The 16,408-nt window shown below is 47.1% G+C and overlaps 2 protein-coding genes across 4 annotated transcripts in view; one reads left to right on the top strand and one right to left on the bottom strand.

Annotated features, from left to right (window-relative positions):
* The window catches only part of RUBCN (rubicon autophagy regulator), a 76,895-nt gene extending 66,327 nt beyond the window's left edge, over positions 1 to 10,568 (bottom strand). For 2 of the 3 annotated variants that reach the window (XM_084847755.1, XM_084847756.1), the window contains exon 1: positions 10,322 to 10,568. In XM_084847755.1, coding sequence (XP_084703881.1) covers positions 10,322 to 10,482 — 161 coding nt within the window. In that variant the 5' untranslated portion in view covers positions 10,483 to 10,568. Of the gene's footprint in view, positions 1 to 528; positions 759 to 10,321 lie in introns of those variants that run through there. The other variant, XM_084847757.1, reaches the window with a different exon arrangement.
* Positions 10,503 to 16,408, top strand: part of FYTTD1 (forty-two-three domain containing 1) — a 29,330-nt gene continuing 23,424 nt past the window's right edge. The window contains exon 1 of the mRNA XM_084847761.1: positions 10,503 to 10,672. Within this exon, the coding sequence (XP_084703887.1) occupies positions 10,594 to 10,672 (79 nt within the window). The 5' untranslated portion in view covers positions 10,503 to 10,593. The remainder of the gene's footprint in view (positions 10,673 to 16,408) is intronic.

The following is a 16,408-nucleotide window of genomic DNA, read 5'->3' as shown; positions in this document are numbered from 1 at the left end:
TTTCTCCTTTGGGAATTTTTTTTTTTTAACACGCAGTCTTATGAAGAGTTCTGTGCAACACAGGAGCGTGCGCAAGACCCGAAGGGGCAAACCTGGGTCGGTCCTCCTAGAGCTGTGCCTTGTCTGAACAAAAGGAGAGCCCGGCCGGACAGACAGTCACACCTCTTTGCGACAGGACAAACCCCTCCAGCCCCCGATCCTCAGCCCATCTTCTCTTCCCCCCCTACCACAACGTAACACGACCAACATACAAAGAAGCCTTTGACGCTGACGGGCACCCCAAATACTGACATCCCCATAACTCCTTCCTCAGCCAGTCCATTACTCCTCTCCCCCACCCCCTTCTCTCAGCCCTCAGCCAAGGTACTCCCCTTCCCCCCAAGGGCTCCCCGCCCCTCAGCCCTCCCCCCGAAGTCACTCCCCTCGCCCCTTCCCCGTTATTCCCCCGCCCCAAAGTGACACTCCTCCCCAACAGCCCCCTCCCCTCGGCGCGGCTCCCGCCCCAGTGCCCCGCCGCGGCCCGCTGACCTGCTCTCCTCCTGCTCCCCGAGCTCCATCCCTGGAGCGGGGGCGGCAGTCAGGGCCCGGCGGCCCCAATCCCCAGCCGCACAACGCTCCCTGCGAGCGCGGCGGCGGCGGCGCCGCCTCCTCCGGCCCTCCCCGGCAGGGCCGGAGCGTGACCAGGAACCGCCCCCCGCGCTCACTCCGCCCGCCCTCCGCGCGCCCCAAGGACTACCGCTCCCAGCACGCACTGCGCCACGAGCCCCTCCCCCGCCTGCACACCCACCCACCCAATGGACTACAACGCCCGGCAACCACAGCGAGGCAAGCGCTCGGAGGGCTCCCCTTCCCCCAGCGACTACAACTCCCAGGGTGCACCGCGATAACCACCTGCTCCCACGCCGGGACGTTCCGCCCTTTGCTGCCCGTTCCTTGTTTTCTGTATCTGAGCATATAAATTCTTTGGGATCAGGAAGCGAAAAAAGGCGGGCACGGCCACACATCGAGAAGAGCGTGCTGGCTGTGTTGGTCTGGAGACTGGAGCCCATTAAGCCAGTGGCATGTGCTGCAACTGGAGAAGGAAATGGCGGCCCACTCCAGGCTCCTTGCCCAGAAAACCCCACGGAGCGTATCACAAGGCTAAAAGACGACGCCGGAAGATGAGCCCCTCAGCTCGGAAGTTGTCCAATATGCTACTGGGGAAGAGCAGAGGGCATTTCCAAGCAGCGCCAGAAAGAGTGAAGCGGCTGGGCCAAACCCGAAAGGACACTCAGCTGTGGATGTGTCTGGCGGTGAAAAGAAAATCCGATGCTGTAAAGTCAATATTGTTTAGGAACCTGGAATGTCAGATCAATGAATCAAGGTAAGCTGGAGGTGGTCAAACATGAGATGGCAAGACTGAACATCGACATCTTGGGAATCAGCGAACTAAAATGGACAGGCATGGGCGAATTTAATTCAGGTGACCATCATATCTACTACTGTGGGCAAGAATCCCTTAGAAGGAATGGAGTAGCACTCATAGTCAACAAAAGGGTGGGAAAAGCAGTACTGGGGTACAATCTTAAAAATGATAGAATGATCTCAGTACGAATCCAAGGCAAACCATTCAACATCACAGTAATTCAAGTCTATGCCCCAACCACTGAGGCCGAAGAAGCTGAGGTTGATCAGTTCTATGAAGAACTACAACACCTTCTAGAACTAACACCAAAAAAAGATGTCCTCTTCATCATAGGGGATTGGAATGCTAAAGTAGGAAGTCAAGAAATCACCGGGATAACAGGCAAGCATGGCCTTGGTGTACAAAATGAAACAGGACAAAGGCTAATAGAGTTTTGCCAAGAGAACACGCTGATCATAGCAAACACTCTTTTCCAACAGCACAAGAGGCGACTCTACACACGAACATCACCAGATGGTCAATATCGAAATCAGATTGATTATGTCCTTTGCAGCCAAAGATGGAGAAGCTCTATACAGTCAGTAAAAACAAGACCTGGAGCTGACTGTGGCTCAGATCATGAGCTTCTTATTGCAAAATTTCGGCTTAAATTGAAGAACGTTGGGAAAACCACTAAACCATTCAGGTATGACCTCAATCATATCCCTTATGAATATACAGTGGAGGTGAGGAATAGATTTAAGGGATTAGACCTGATAGACAGAGTGCCTGAGGAACTATGGACGGAGGTCCGTAACATTGTTCAGGAGGCAGCAACTCAATCCATCCCAAAGAACAAGAAATGCAAGAAAGCCAAGTGGCTGTCTGATGAGGCTTTACAAGTAGCTGAGGAAAGAAGGGAAGCGAAAAGCAGGGGAGAAAGGGGAAGATATACCCAACTGAATGCAGAGTTCCAGAGAACAGCAAGGAGAAACAAGAAGGCCTTCTTAAATGAACAATGCAAAGAAATGGAGGAAAACAACAGAATGGGAAAGACTAGAGATCTCTTCAAGAAAATCGGAGATCTCAAGGGAACGTTTTGTGGGAACGTTTTGTGCAAAGATGGGCATGATGAAGGACAAAGAAGGCAGGGACATAACAGAAGCAGATGAGATTAAGAAGAGGTGGCAAGAATACACAGAAGAACTATACAGGAAAGATCTGAATGTCCCTGATAGCCATGATAGTGCGGTCACTGAACTTGAGCCAGACATCCTCGAGAGTGAAGTCAAGTGGGCCTTAGGAAGCATTACTAACAACAATCCTAGCGGAGATGACAGTATTCCAGCTGAGCTATTTAAAATCCTAAAAGATGATGCTGTTAAAGTGCTGCACTCAATATGCCTACAAATTTGGAACACTCAACAGTGGCCGCAAGACTGGAAAAGGTCAGTTTACATTCCAATTCCAAAGAAGGGCAACGCCAAAGAGTGTTCAAACTACCGCACAATTGCGCTCATTTCACATGCCAGCAAGGTGATGCTCAAAATCCTACAAGCTAGGCTTCAGCAGTATGCGAACCGAGAACTACCGGAAGTACAAGCTGGGTTTCGAAGAGGCAGAGGAACTAGAGATCAAATCGCCAACAGTGGGACACGACTGAACGACTGAACAAGAAGGCCAAGACAACTGGAGGGCATCAGGTTGCTGATAGATCTGACAGGGTGACAGGGACAAAGAGAGACAAACATTAATATACATTAACAAGAACAAGCGCGATCACGGTCTCATTTGCATTCCTCTGCAAATTCCTAGGACTGCAGCCTTCAATAGAAATCAGCTATTGAAATATTGTCTATATATACACGCATTGTAAAATTAGTCACATTAGTGTAACGGAAAAGATGTCATAACGACTTCTGCAATTAGATTTTGCAGTTGTGGTGTGCTTATAGTAATACTGAGATTTGTTGTTGTTGTTCAGTCGTTCAGTCGTGTCCGACTCTTCGTGACCCCATGGACCATAGCACGCCAGGCCTTCCTGTCCTCTGCTCTCTCCCGGAGCGTGCTCAAGTTCATATTCATTGCATCGGTGATGCTATCTAGCCAGCTCATCCTCTGCCGTCCCCTTCTCCTTTTGCCTTCAGTCTTTCCCAGCATCAGGGTCTTTTCCAGAGAGTTTTCTCTTCGCATTAGGTGGCCAAAATATTTGAGCTTCAGCTTCAGGATCTGTCCTTCCAAGGAGCAGTCAGGGTTGATTTCCTTTAGGATGGACTGATTTGACCTCCTTGCAGTCCAGGGGACTCGTAAGAGTCTTCTCCAGCACCACAGTTCGAAAGCATCGATTCTTCGGCGCTCAGCCTTCCTTATAGTCCAGCTCTCACACCCACGCATTACTACTGGGAAAACCATAGCTTTGATTAGACGGACCTTTGTTGGCAAGGTGATGTCTCTGCTTCTTACTATGCTGTCTAGGTTTGCCATAGCTTTCCTCCCAAGGAGCAAGCGTCTTTTAATTTCATGGCTACAGTCACCGTCTGCGGTGATCTTGGAGCCCAAGAAAATACAATCTGTCACAGCTTCCATTTCTTCCCCTTCTATATGCCAGGAAATGATGGGGCCAGATGCCATGATCTTAGTTTTTTTAATGTTGAGTTTCAAACCAGCTTTTGCACTCTCCTCTTTCACCCTCAACAAGTGGCTCTTTAGATATCGGAGGTTGTTGATAATTCTCCCAGCAATCTTAATTCCAACCTGTGATTCATCCAACCCGGCGTTTCTCATGATGTACTCTGCATATAAGTTAAATAAGCAGGGTGACAATATGCAGCATTATCATACTCCTTTCCCAATTTTGAACCAATCGGTTGTTCCATGTCTGGTTCTTACTGTTGCTTCTTGACCCTCGTACAGGTTTCTCAGGAGACAGGTAAGGTGGTCTGGTATTCCCATCACTTTAAGAATTTGCCACAGTTTGTTGTGATCCACACAATCAAAGGCTTTAGCGTAGTCAATGAAGCAGAAATAGACGTTTTCTGGAATTCTCTTGCTTTCTCCATGATCCAGCGAATGTTGGCGATTTGATCTCTAGTTCCTCTGCCTCTTCGAAACCCAGCTTGTACTTCTGGTAGTTCTCGGTTCACATGCTGCTGAAGCCTAGCTTGTAGGATTTTGAGCATCACCTTGCTGGCATGTGAAATGAGCGCAATTGTACTGTAGTTTGAACACTCTTTGGCATTGCCCTTCTTTGGAATTGGAATGTAAACTGACCTTTTCCAGTCTTGCGGCCACTGTTGAGTGTTCCAAATTTGTAGGCATATTGAGTGCAGCACTTTAACAGCATCATCTTTTAGGATTTTAAATAGCTCAGCTGGAATACTGTCATCTCCGCTAGGATTGTTGTTAGTAATGCTTCCTAAGGCCCACTTGACTTCACTCTCGAGGATGTCCGGCTCAAGTTCAGTGACCGCACTATCATGGCTATCAGGGACATTCAGATCTTTCCTGTATAGTTCTTCTGTGTATTCTTTCCACCTCTTCTTAATCTCATCTGCTTCTGTTAGGTCCCTGCCTTCTTTGTCCTTTATCATGCCCGTCTTTGCACAAAACGTTCCCTTGAGATCTTCGATTTTCTTGAAGAGATCTCTAGTCTTTCCCATTCTATTGTTTTCTTCGATTTCTTTGCACTGTTCATTTAAGAAGGCCTTCTTGTCTCTCCTTACTATTCTCTGGAACTCTGCATTCAGTTGGGTATATCTTCCCCTTTCTCCCCTGCTTTTCGCTTCCCTTCTTTCCTCAGCTACTTGTAAAGCCTCCTCAGACAGCCACTTGGCTTTCTTGCATTTCTTGTTCTTTGGGATAGATTGAGTTGCTGCCTCCTGAACAATGTTACGGACCTCCGTCCATATTCCTCAGGCACTCTGTCTTATCAGTTCTAATCCCTTAAATCTATTCCTCACCTCCACTGTATATTCATAAGGGATATAATTTAGGTCATACCTGAATGGTTTAGTGGTTTTCCCTACGTTCTTCAATTTAAGCCGAAATTTTGCAAGAAGCAGCTCATGATCTGAGCCACAGTCAGCTCCAGGTCTTGTTTTGACTGACTGTATAGAGCTTCTCCATCTTTGGCTGCAAAGGACATAATCAATCTGATTTCAATATTGACCATCTGGTGATGTCCACGTGTAGAGTCGCCTGTTGTGCTGTTGGAAAAGAGTGTTTGGTATGATCAGCGTGTTCTCTTGGCAAAACTCTATTAGCCTTTGTCCTGCTTCATTTTGTACACCAAGGCCATGCTTGCCTGTTATCCCAGTGATTTCTTGACTTCCTACTTTAGCATTCCAGTCCCCAAAGGACATCTTTTTTTGGTGTTAGTTCTAGAAGGTGTCGTAGGTCTTCATAGAACCGATCAACCTCAGCTTCTTCGGCCTCAGTGGTTGGGGCATAGACTTGAATTACTGTGATGTTGAATGGTTTGCCTTGGATTCGTACTGAGATCATTCTATCATTTTTAAGATTGTACCCCAGTACTGCTTTTCCCACCCTTTTGTTGACTATGAGTGCTACTCCATTTCTTCTAAGGGATTCTTGCCCACAGTAGTAGATATGATGGTCACCTGAATTAAATTTGCCCATGCTTGTCCATTTTAGTTCGCTGATTCCCAAGATGTCTATGTTCAGTCTTGCCATCTCCTGTTTGACCACCTCCAGCTTACCTTGATTCATTGATCTTACATTCCAGGTTCCTAAACAATATTGTTCTTTACAGCATTGGACTTTCTTTTCACCACCAGACACATCCACAGCTGAGTGTCCTTTTGGCTTTGGACCAGATGCTTCACTCTTTCTGGCGCTACTTGGAAATTCCCTCTGCTCTTCCCCAGTAGTATATTGGACACCTTCCGACCTGAAGGGCTCATCTTCCGGCATCATATCTTTTAGCCTTGTGATACGTTCCATGGGATTTTCTTCTGGCTGAACATCAGGAAGAACTTCCTGACTGTTAGAGCAATACGACAATGGAACCAATTACCTAGGGAGGTCGTGGGCTCTCCCACACTGGAGGCATTCAAGACGAGGCTGGACAGCCATCTGTCAGGGATGCTCTGACTTGGATTCCTGCACTGAGCAGGGGGTTGGACTCGATGGCCTTGTAGGCCCCTTCCAACCCTACTATTCTATGATTCTTGTAAAGAATACTAGAGTGGGTTGCCATTTCCTTCTCCAGTGGACCACATTTTGTCAGAACTCTCCACCATGACCTGTCCGTCTTGGGTGGCCCTGCACGGCATAGCTTATGGCTTCACTGAGTTACGCAAACCCCTTAGCCGCAACAAGGCCTACAACTCTCATAATCCCTGATCATTGACCGTGCTGGTGGAAGGGCACCAGGCTGCCTACCCCCTGCAAAACAATTTGGGAATAAGAGACTCAGCTATTCCTGGATGTACCAGTTTTCCTCTTCAGCATTTTTATTGTGTTAGTCACGTCTTGTTTTTGTTTGTAATAAGACTTAAACCTGTCTTTGACCAGTCACCAGAATCAAGTGTTAAAGCTTTTCCTGGACTGGACTGTAATGGGCTGTAGGTGAGGGCTTCCATGTTTCAATGCTTCCAAATAAGTATATATAGAAAATGAGTTGTAAGAGAGACGAGTTCAGCCTACTACTTAATTCTCCTATGGTCAGGGAATTTCCCCATGTACTGCATTTTATTTGCTTTTTATTTTATTTTTTTATGATAAAGGAATAATGCAAAAACATCAAACCTCTATCTTTCTAAAGTGTGTGTTTAGTATGTATAATTTTGTTGTACATGCTTCTTATGTTTTAAATGTATACATGTATACTTTTGTTTCCTTCAGTGTCCACAGCATGACAAATCTTATATCACCACCAACATTTTACTGCCAATCTATATAAATTGAGCCTACAACAATGTTCCAGTATTAGCACTGTGCAATGTGTATTTATATCACAATGCTAGTCCCTTCTAGCAAAACCTTTCTATGTTTGCATATATGGCAACACTCCTGTCTTGATGGTTGCTTTGTTTCATCAGTGACCCTTGAGTGACTTTTCCCACTGGGGGCACGGAGGGGGTTGATACATAAATAGCCCCATAGATCTTGTTATTTGTTCAGTCTGCTTTTGTGGATGTCCAGTTGCAGACAGCTGGCTTCTTGGCCAGGATAATAAAAGCTGCGGCCGACTCCTCTGCTGTCTTCCTGTGTTTGGTCTGCTTCGCACCTGCCATCTGGACACACAGCATCTGCTGTTTTTCATTCTGACAAATTTGTCCAGGGATTAAGCAAAGCATTTAAGCCTTTGTGTCAGTATGATGCTGATATAAACCAAGGCTCCAAAAACCAGCCTATTCCCGTAATAATGCAGGAATCAAGTTTTCAGACCATGCCCATTATCATAGAGCATTAGAAACTGGGATTTTATTGGGTGTTCAGACACAGAATGTGTCCAGATACGATGGGTGATGCTTGATCTAAGATGAATAGTTATCTGGCTATCTATACTTTTTAATCATCCTCCATATCTGCATGTAGTAATGTGAAATAGTCATGTAGCCTACTCCTGTATTATTATTATTTAACTTTATGTGTATCTTCCCACTGCAAAAAGCAATTTTGAAGTGACCAACACACACAAATACAGTAATCCATAATTAATATAGGGGGAGGGACCAAAATCAATATAAATAATAATCAGCACAATGATACAAATAAAAACAAACATATTATCTCACTAAATTCAATAAGACTGATTCCCAAGTAAGCGTGCATTGGAGCACAGTCTAAGAGCCCAATCCCATGCATATTTATTCAGAAGTAATCACTTTGAATTCAGTGAAGTTTATTCCCAAGTATGCACAGAATGGCAACATTAGATCGAGAATTCACATCCTAAGGCCAGTACTTTGAGCTGTGGCCTTCACACCAATGCACCTCTGTAATATATGTCATTGCATTTACATTTAAATGTGGGTTTATTTCTCAGATAAGTGGACAATGGCCATACGGCATAAGGACAGGAGAGGGGAGAGAAAATGTTAAAAGCCAGAAAGTCCAGGATTTGCATTTGGTTTTTCCTTTAAGAGGATCTCAAGAAACTTCAATGGTGGGAATCAAGTATAATGGAGAATATTTTGGAGGTGTCCAACTAATGGTGATATGCCTTGGTTAATGTTTCTTGCACAATGAATATCCAGGCTATGATATAAGGCAAGATGCCATTTTATACTTGGATAAAACATCCTGATGATGATGATGATTAGAATGTTGTTCAAAGTGAATGTGTTTCTCACTTCATCTGCCATGTGGGTTTCTCTCTTCCTTCACCCATGCTGGTTTTGCCTTTCAAATATAAGCTGTAAGCTCTCCAGGAAAAGACAGCTGTATTTCTGTATTCTGTATAGTCCATTGCGCATCATTGCTGGAAGTAAATAACTAGTAGCAGCAGATGGACTATACGGGAGGAAAGAGTGCACCGCAAGTGTTCTTTACATTTACGGAACACTACTAAACTCTCTCATCCAGGCGGCAGGGTAGATTGCGACCCGAGCAGTATAAGAACGTATATAAATATATAGGGAACATTTTGGACTCACGGAGAACAGAGGTTCATCAATTTATGTTCTTTGGAACTATGATTGTTTTTTGTGGTGGGGGGAAAGGTGGTATTTAAAACTACAGGAGTTATGGAGAACGCAGTCCTATGCACTGAGTCTGGACGAAGAGATCATATACCTGTACTGAAACAACTCAACTGGTTCCTTGTAAATTTCTGAGCTCACTTCCAAGCACTGGTTTTAAACTTCAAAGCCTTGCATGGCTTAGGACCAAATACCTGTTGAACCACTTCTCCTCCATCAATGTGACTGTCCACTGAGATCATCACCAGAGGCCTTTCTCTGAATGCCTCCACCACCACCACCACCATCTGAAGTGTGGCAGTTGGTGACCGGAGAAAGAGCCTCTTTGGTGGTGGCTCCTTGCTTTTGGCAGTCGCTGCCCTCAAGTTTACAATCTAAAAGACTTAACACAAAAGGAAAAAGGAATGCGAAGGGAGGAGGAAAACTGCAAACTCCGGTACCAGTTTTTAAAATTACAGTTCTTATAATGACCAGCTGGCTTCAGTTCAGGTAGGTGTCATCATGAAATGGCTGCTGCCAGGTACAGTTAAGGAAGAGCCACAGGCAGCTACTCTCTCAGCAGAGCCAATGGAATAGTCCATTTTATTTTCTTAATTATCATGCTTGTTTCCTATTTGTTAGCCACTCTGGGAACATACTTTTATGTTGGAAGTGCAGAAAATTCTCTATTTCAATCAATCAATATATATATATATATATATATATATATATATATATATATATATATTAGGGTTTACTCCCAAGCTAATGCACATAGGATTGCAGCCTTAGAACTGAGGATATTTTGTCAAGCTCAGTGCAATAATATTGTTCTTTATTATTATTTAACACTGATACACTGTCTTATCATTAAAAATCATCAAGGTGGTGTACAACAATTTCAAAAAACCAAACCTTGCAACAATAACAATAAAAACGTTAATGGCGCGATCCTGTGCATATTCAGACAGAAAAAAAGCCCTACAACTCCCAGCTTTCCTCAGCTAGCAGAATGCTGGGAGTTGCAGGGCTTTTTTCTGTCTAAACATGCACAGCATTGCGCCCTAAAAATATTAAGGGTGCAACCGTATGCACGTCGAGGCAGAAAGAAAACCCACGACTCCCAGCATTCCCCAGCTGGCCACGCTGGGAGTTGTGGGGCTTTTGCTCTGTCCCAACATGCATAGCACTGCGCCCTAAAACATTACAACGCGTTCTGGCTGAAGAGCGTTACGAGTATCGAGCGTGCGAAGAACAAGGAGCGCGGCAGAGCGCACGTGCTCATCCTCACCTACAGGGGGCGATGCGCTGGGCGCGACAAAGTGTACGTGGGTGAACGACGCCGCCTTCTGGCGCACGCGCAGGAGATGTACCAACGCGCGTCCTTTTCCGTCCGGCGAATCGCGCACGCGCCGGAGGGTTGGTGTCGGTTTCTCCGCCCAGGAGGCGCATGCGCCTTGCGCGGCCCGCGCATGCGCCGAAGGGAACAAGAGCCCCCTCACTCTGGTTGGGTCGGTGCGCTTCTTGTGTTTGCGAGGGGAGGCGGCCACAGGATCAGCGGCCATGAACGGGTTCAGCGCTGGGGCAGCCCTGCTCCGGAATCCCAGCAGCGACACCCTGGAGAAGATCGACATGTCGTTGGGTGAGGCGGCGAGAAAGGGCGCGTGGCCGGGCCTCGGGTGCGAGGGCGACGGGCGGGCCCTAGGACCAGCGAAGAGGATGCTCGGATCGAACCATGGGGGGCGGGGGAGATGGCCGGACCAAGGGAAGCAGCCGGCGGGGGGGGTGGAGGAGTCCAAGAGGAGGAGGGGCTTAAAGAACAGCGACCGAATGATGAGGGCCTGACGAACTGACTGGGGGAGGGGCTGCAACTCAGTGGAACCTCCAGCTGCAGGGGCAGTATGCTGACATTGTTATTCTTATTAAATTATGATTGTGGCACCTACGTGCATGGCACTTTAGAAAGCATAAGAGGGCAGGACTTTGCCCTCAGGGGCTTACAATCCGTAAATCGGCACAAAGGAAAAAATGGAGGAAGGGAGGGGAGGTGGGGTGAGGGTAAACTGCAGAGGAATATGCAGTTGTTTTGGAGCCACGGACTTAAGGGACGCTGGGGATGGGAGTTGTGTCAAAAGCTTTGTGGCATGTATACCCCTGAATGCCATTTTCTGAGTGAGGGGCAGTGCTTTTGTGCCCTGCTTGTAGGCTTCATGGAAGTGTTTGCCTGGCCGCTGTCGTAAACAGGATGCTAGACCAAAGAGGCTTGCAAGATTAAAAATAATAAAACATAAATAGCAAATGGTTGCCATAAAAACGAAGACAGCAGCAGATAAAAAAAACAAATCCAAAGCAGCAGGTTAGAAAGCCAGGGACAACAAATGGTAAAAGCTCAAAAATCAAATGTTTCCCGAAATAGAGCAATTTTTAGTAAGAGTCTAAATATTAAACGAGGTGGAGCCTGATGGATTTGCATGGAGAAGGTGGCACAACGATTGAAAAGGCCCTGTCAGAGGAACCAGCCTGCTAATCTTAGGTGAGCATGAGACCACAAGCAGAGGCTCAGATGCTGATCTAAACTGGTGGGCAGGTGAGTCTAATATGGGAGCAGACTCCCTGTGGAAATTTAGCCCCAAGCTGTTGAGGGCTTTCAGCTGAAAGCATGGGTGGGGAACCTCAGGTCCCTGGGGGCCAAATTCAGCCCTCCTGAGGCCCTAATTTGGCCCTCTAGGGCTCCCCAGAAGATTATTTCCCCTTTCCCTGGCCCCACCCCCAACCACTGATCATTTGGTGGTTTCCTGGCTTTTGTGCAGGTTTTTCCCCATTCTAAAAGGTTGAAATGCCTCTTCTAAGGCTGAGTTACTGGCAGTCAGAGCTTGAAGCTACAATATGCTGGTATTATTTTTGGGCTTTTGGCTCTGCCCCACCCACCACAGAAATGTGGCCCCCGAGAGCTTCTCTGAAATTGAATCCGAAATCTTCTCGGTCTTCAGGCTGAAAGAGGTTTTCCACCCCAGGCTTAAAGCCAGCACTTTAAAATGGAAAATTCAGAACTGACCTCGGAACAAACAGGCAGCCATTAAAAGTGATTGTGTAATACGTACCAGTCCCTGAGTTTCTGATAGCAATCTGGCCGCTACCTTCTGAACCAAGTGAAATTTCTGGGCTGTCTTGAAAGGCAGTGCTGCGTTGCAGTAATTCAGTCTAGAAGTAAATAGGGCATGGGTAACTGAGGTCAGGTCTGAGTTCTCCAGATAAGGGTGCTGCTGGCACACTAGCCAAAGCTCGCAGAAGCTCTCCTTGCCACTTATACCACCCAGACATCCAGAGGAAGCGCTGGGACAAGGAGCAAACCCATGCTGCATATGTGCTCTTTCTGGGGGAATGCAGTCCTATCAAGGGCAGGATATATAGCATAATGTCCCCTGGGTGTGCCACGTATCTACAAGCAGTACCTCTGTACAAATTTATTTATTTCTATACTGAAGCTGTAGCCGAAGCTCTCTGGGCGATACACAGAAATTAAAACCACAAAATGACTCCTCCTGCTTCTTAGGCAACTGCAGCTGCAACATAAAGGTTTAGTAAATACTTTGCACACCACCTTCAACCTTGGTTTGACCCAGTAATGGCCTTATTTTTTTCTTACATGGTAGAGTAGCGGTGGGCAGAAGGTAGATCTCCGTATATTGTAGTCTTTGACTCCCAGAAGCCCCTGTCAACATGGTGAATGGTCAGGAATGCTGGGTGCTTAAGGCCAAAACATCTGAAGAGCCACTTTCTGCCCACCTCTCTGGTAGAGTGTAGGCTTTGCATGCAGGAAGGTCTCGGGTTCAACCCCAGGTGTTTCCAGGAACTTGGCTAGCAGGGCTAGGAAAGGGCCTTGCATAGCAGCTACTATTCCGAGGAGACTGAACTGGGCTAGACGGGCCAGTTGTTGATGCAAGGACATTTCATCTCTCTGCGGAGAGAGAACTGCGTGAAGCTTTTTATGGTGATGAGACAGAGGAAAGTGTGCGACAGGGCAAGTTCTGCACAGAGTGTGTTGGTCATGATAGAGACCCCACAGACAGGCCTTTGCGAAAATGCAGAGGCCTTGCAAAAGCCCATATAACTTATCAAAAGGGGGCTGCACCTTTAGGGAGTTTTGTTCCTTGTGGATAGGCAGGCACAACCATGTGTAACCTGCCACCTCAGTGGCCCAAGTGGCACAAGCGGTGAGAATTTATTTATTTTTATCTATTTATCTCATTTTGATACCACCCAATAGAGGGCCCACAGGCCTTGCAATGGCGTATAGGCATGGGCCTTCGATCCATTTTACCGAGTCCCTGGTGGGCCTACCAAACACATTTTCAAGTTGTAAGGAATAGAGCAACGGTTCTCAGGTGGTGGTGGTGGTTTTTGTGGACCACCTGAGAATTGCTGGGGATCTTGGCAGGCCACATAAAACTTTGTTTTGTTCTGCACATCAAAGCACATAACTCAGGTTTAAATAGCGGGTTTTTTTCTTCAGTGGCTACATCATTGTGAAAGCCAGTGTCGTATTGTGCAAATGATGGGCCCGAGGCCAGGACCTTGTTAGGCTGTTTGATAATCCAGCCCTGGTCAAAGCACCCTCTATCTCCATCATCAGAAAATGTAAATGAGAAGTGGACCCAAACACAGATATTTTTGACTGTTCCACAGACCACTATTTGAGAATCTCTGAAGCAGAGATTCCACACTTTCATGTGGGGAGTGGCCAGAGCACAGGGCAGAGCGGATCTTTGCATCCCAAATGCCCCAGATTCAGTGCCTGACATCTTCAATTCAAATGATCTCTGATAGTGGAGCTGGGGAAGATCCCTGAGAACCGCTGCCCATCAGAATAGACTGGTCTAGATGGACCAGTGGTCTAATTTGGCATAAGGGAGCTTCATATGTTCAATCTTCCAGCTCTCTGGGCTTTTGCATTTAAGATGTTACTGCACATGTTGGTATGTAATTGGGTGTCTGTGTGCACACGCTCCATAAACTAAAGCCCATACGGCAAGGCCAGGGGTTGGCAGTACCTGTTCTATGTGTGTGTTTTAATTTTTAACTTAACCCCCCCAGCCCTGCCCCCCCTTTTTTCTGCTCCCAAGCAGCTGGGTACACTTCAAAGCAAAGCACTGGCTTCAAGCTGGTTGCTGTTTTTATTCCCCAGAATGCCTTTGGATGCTGCATTAGTCTAGAGGCATTTTTAGGAAGTAAAGATCGCAGCTGCATGGAAAAAAGAAGAAGGAAGGGACCCATTTGCTGCTGCCTAGTAAGTGGGGAGACTAGAGGATGGCAATGGGGCAACCAGGGGAGGGCCTGGGGGGAGGAAGAAGCAGGGAGACCAGGACTGAGGTGGGAATGGGAAGACTGGGGCTGGGAAGGACTGTGGAGAGCAACAGGAGGGGTTGGGGGGCAGGGCTGCAGTGTGTGTATTGTATGTATTTTGCATCTCTGTTGGGGGGGTGAGAGAATGAGTGAATTTGGGGGGCTAATCCTTAATGAGTATGGATCTTGTGTCTGAGGAGTGTAGGGTGGGAGCTGTGGATTCATAGGAGTGGTTTTGTGTTTCACACCCCACCTCTGCCTTGTACTTGGTGTCTAGGGCAAGTTACTTCTCTTGTAGCCTCGCCAGTTTGCCTTTCTGTGAAATGGGTGTTTTGTGAATTGCTGTACTCACCGTGGCAGGCATTTTGTGAGTGGGCACCCCCATGGCAGCCATTTTGTGATGGTACCCTTAACACAATCTCAAAATTCCAAATGTGCTCACCAGCCACCAAAATTGGAGATCCCTGTGCTGAATGGTGTCAATTGTGGACTACGCACCACCATCTGGAGAAGAAAGGTGCCCCTGGGATTCAGAAGTACGGAGGAGCCATAGCTCAGTGGTAAAGCCCTGCTTTGCATGCAGAAGGTCCCAGGTTCAATTCCTGGCATCTCCAGGTAGGGCTTGAAGAATTCTTGCCTGAAACTCTGGAGAGCCACTGCCAGTCAGTACTGATAACTGGGCTAGGTGGACCCATGGACGCACTCAGTATAAGGCACTTCCAGTGTTCCTAAGTCGGCCAGCTCTGCATTCCAGCTTGCTTCTGCCTATTCCCTGACTCACACACTAAAGCAGGGGTGGGCAACCTTTTTCTGTTGGGGCCATAAATTGGTGAAGGCCAGAGCCAGAAGAGGTAGGGCCACCCTTTTCTCTCTGCCATCACCTTGCTCGCGCACACTTTCTCTTCCCCTCCCCAGCCAGTGTGGGCTGTTGGGGATGGGACAGGTCACTCTTGCCAGAGGCCTAAACCAGTGGCTTGGAGAGGGCTTTTGAAATTTGGCCAAAGGTTGCCCACACTTGGACTTGTGAGTAAAGCGCATACAAGGCAACAAGGCCTTGTATGGGCTTTACCCACTAGTGGGACTACCTTGAGCTTTTGAAACATTTGTCCCAAAGGTGCAGTGAGATCTTCATACAAGTCCGTATGCAGCTGGGGATAAGAGGGCTGCACCTCTGTGGTCACTCAAGGGCAGAGCCTGGTCTTGGTACATGGTTCAGTCGTTGGCATCTCCAGTCAGAATATCTCTGTTAGGAAGATTGCCAGGAGGTGTGAAAGCCTGAGTGTAGGCAGTCCTGGGCTAGGTGGACCAGTTACCTGACTCGCTTTTAAGCAGCTGTTTGAAGCATAAGGGATGGTCCGCCCTGGGGTCTTCCTTCCTCTCCTAGGGAAAGTGTGTGTGTACGTGCGCACGCTATGGGAGAGGGAACACGACATCTCTTGGCTTCTCTACATTCAAAGAGATTTGTTTGGGGCAATAGTCTTCTCTGCTGTGTGTTTTCTCCCAAGAAGTCAAACTCCCAAGATCTCACCCTTGTAGGTCCCATTAGTTGAGCTGGAAGAACTAGGGCATTCTGGCGTTGTACTTTCCCTCATGAGTGTGGACTAGAACACCCACCTTGCCCAGAAAGCAGCCTTGGAAGGGTGATGGGGTTTTACCCATTTGCCAATCCTCAACCACCCTTAGTTGCAGCCAGAATGGCTAAAGTGTGTAAAGGGGTTACCAGTCCTCATTACGCAGTCTTGGATAAGGACCTGCATGATATTACTGGGTGCTGATGAATATGGGTGCACAATACCAGAGAGACTGAGCCTTTGATTGGCCTGCTGCTTGCGTGCTACTCCTTTCTTGAGGCAGGAAGGATGCAGAAGGCATGGGGCCGGTCCTTTCAGCAAGACATGTAGGTTGACTAGATGTAAAGAAAGGTGACTCACAGCCTGCTAATCAGTACTCTGCCTGCTTGCTTTAATTCAGAATGAATTATTATACTCCCTATGTTTGGATTGGAACAATGTCTGTGTTTTTACTCTATCGAGCA

The sequence above is a fragment of the Heloderma suspectum genome, chromosome 3 (assembly GCF_057233095.1).
Source record: "Heloderma suspectum isolate Gila_16-S chromosome 3, 16-S_ref, whole genome shotgun sequence".
NCBI classification, from domain to species: domain Eukaryota; kingdom Metazoa; phylum Chordata; class Lepidosauria; order Squamata; family Helodermatidae; genus Heloderma; species Heloderma suspectum.
This window is presented reverse-complemented; position numbering and strand designations above follow the sequence as displayed.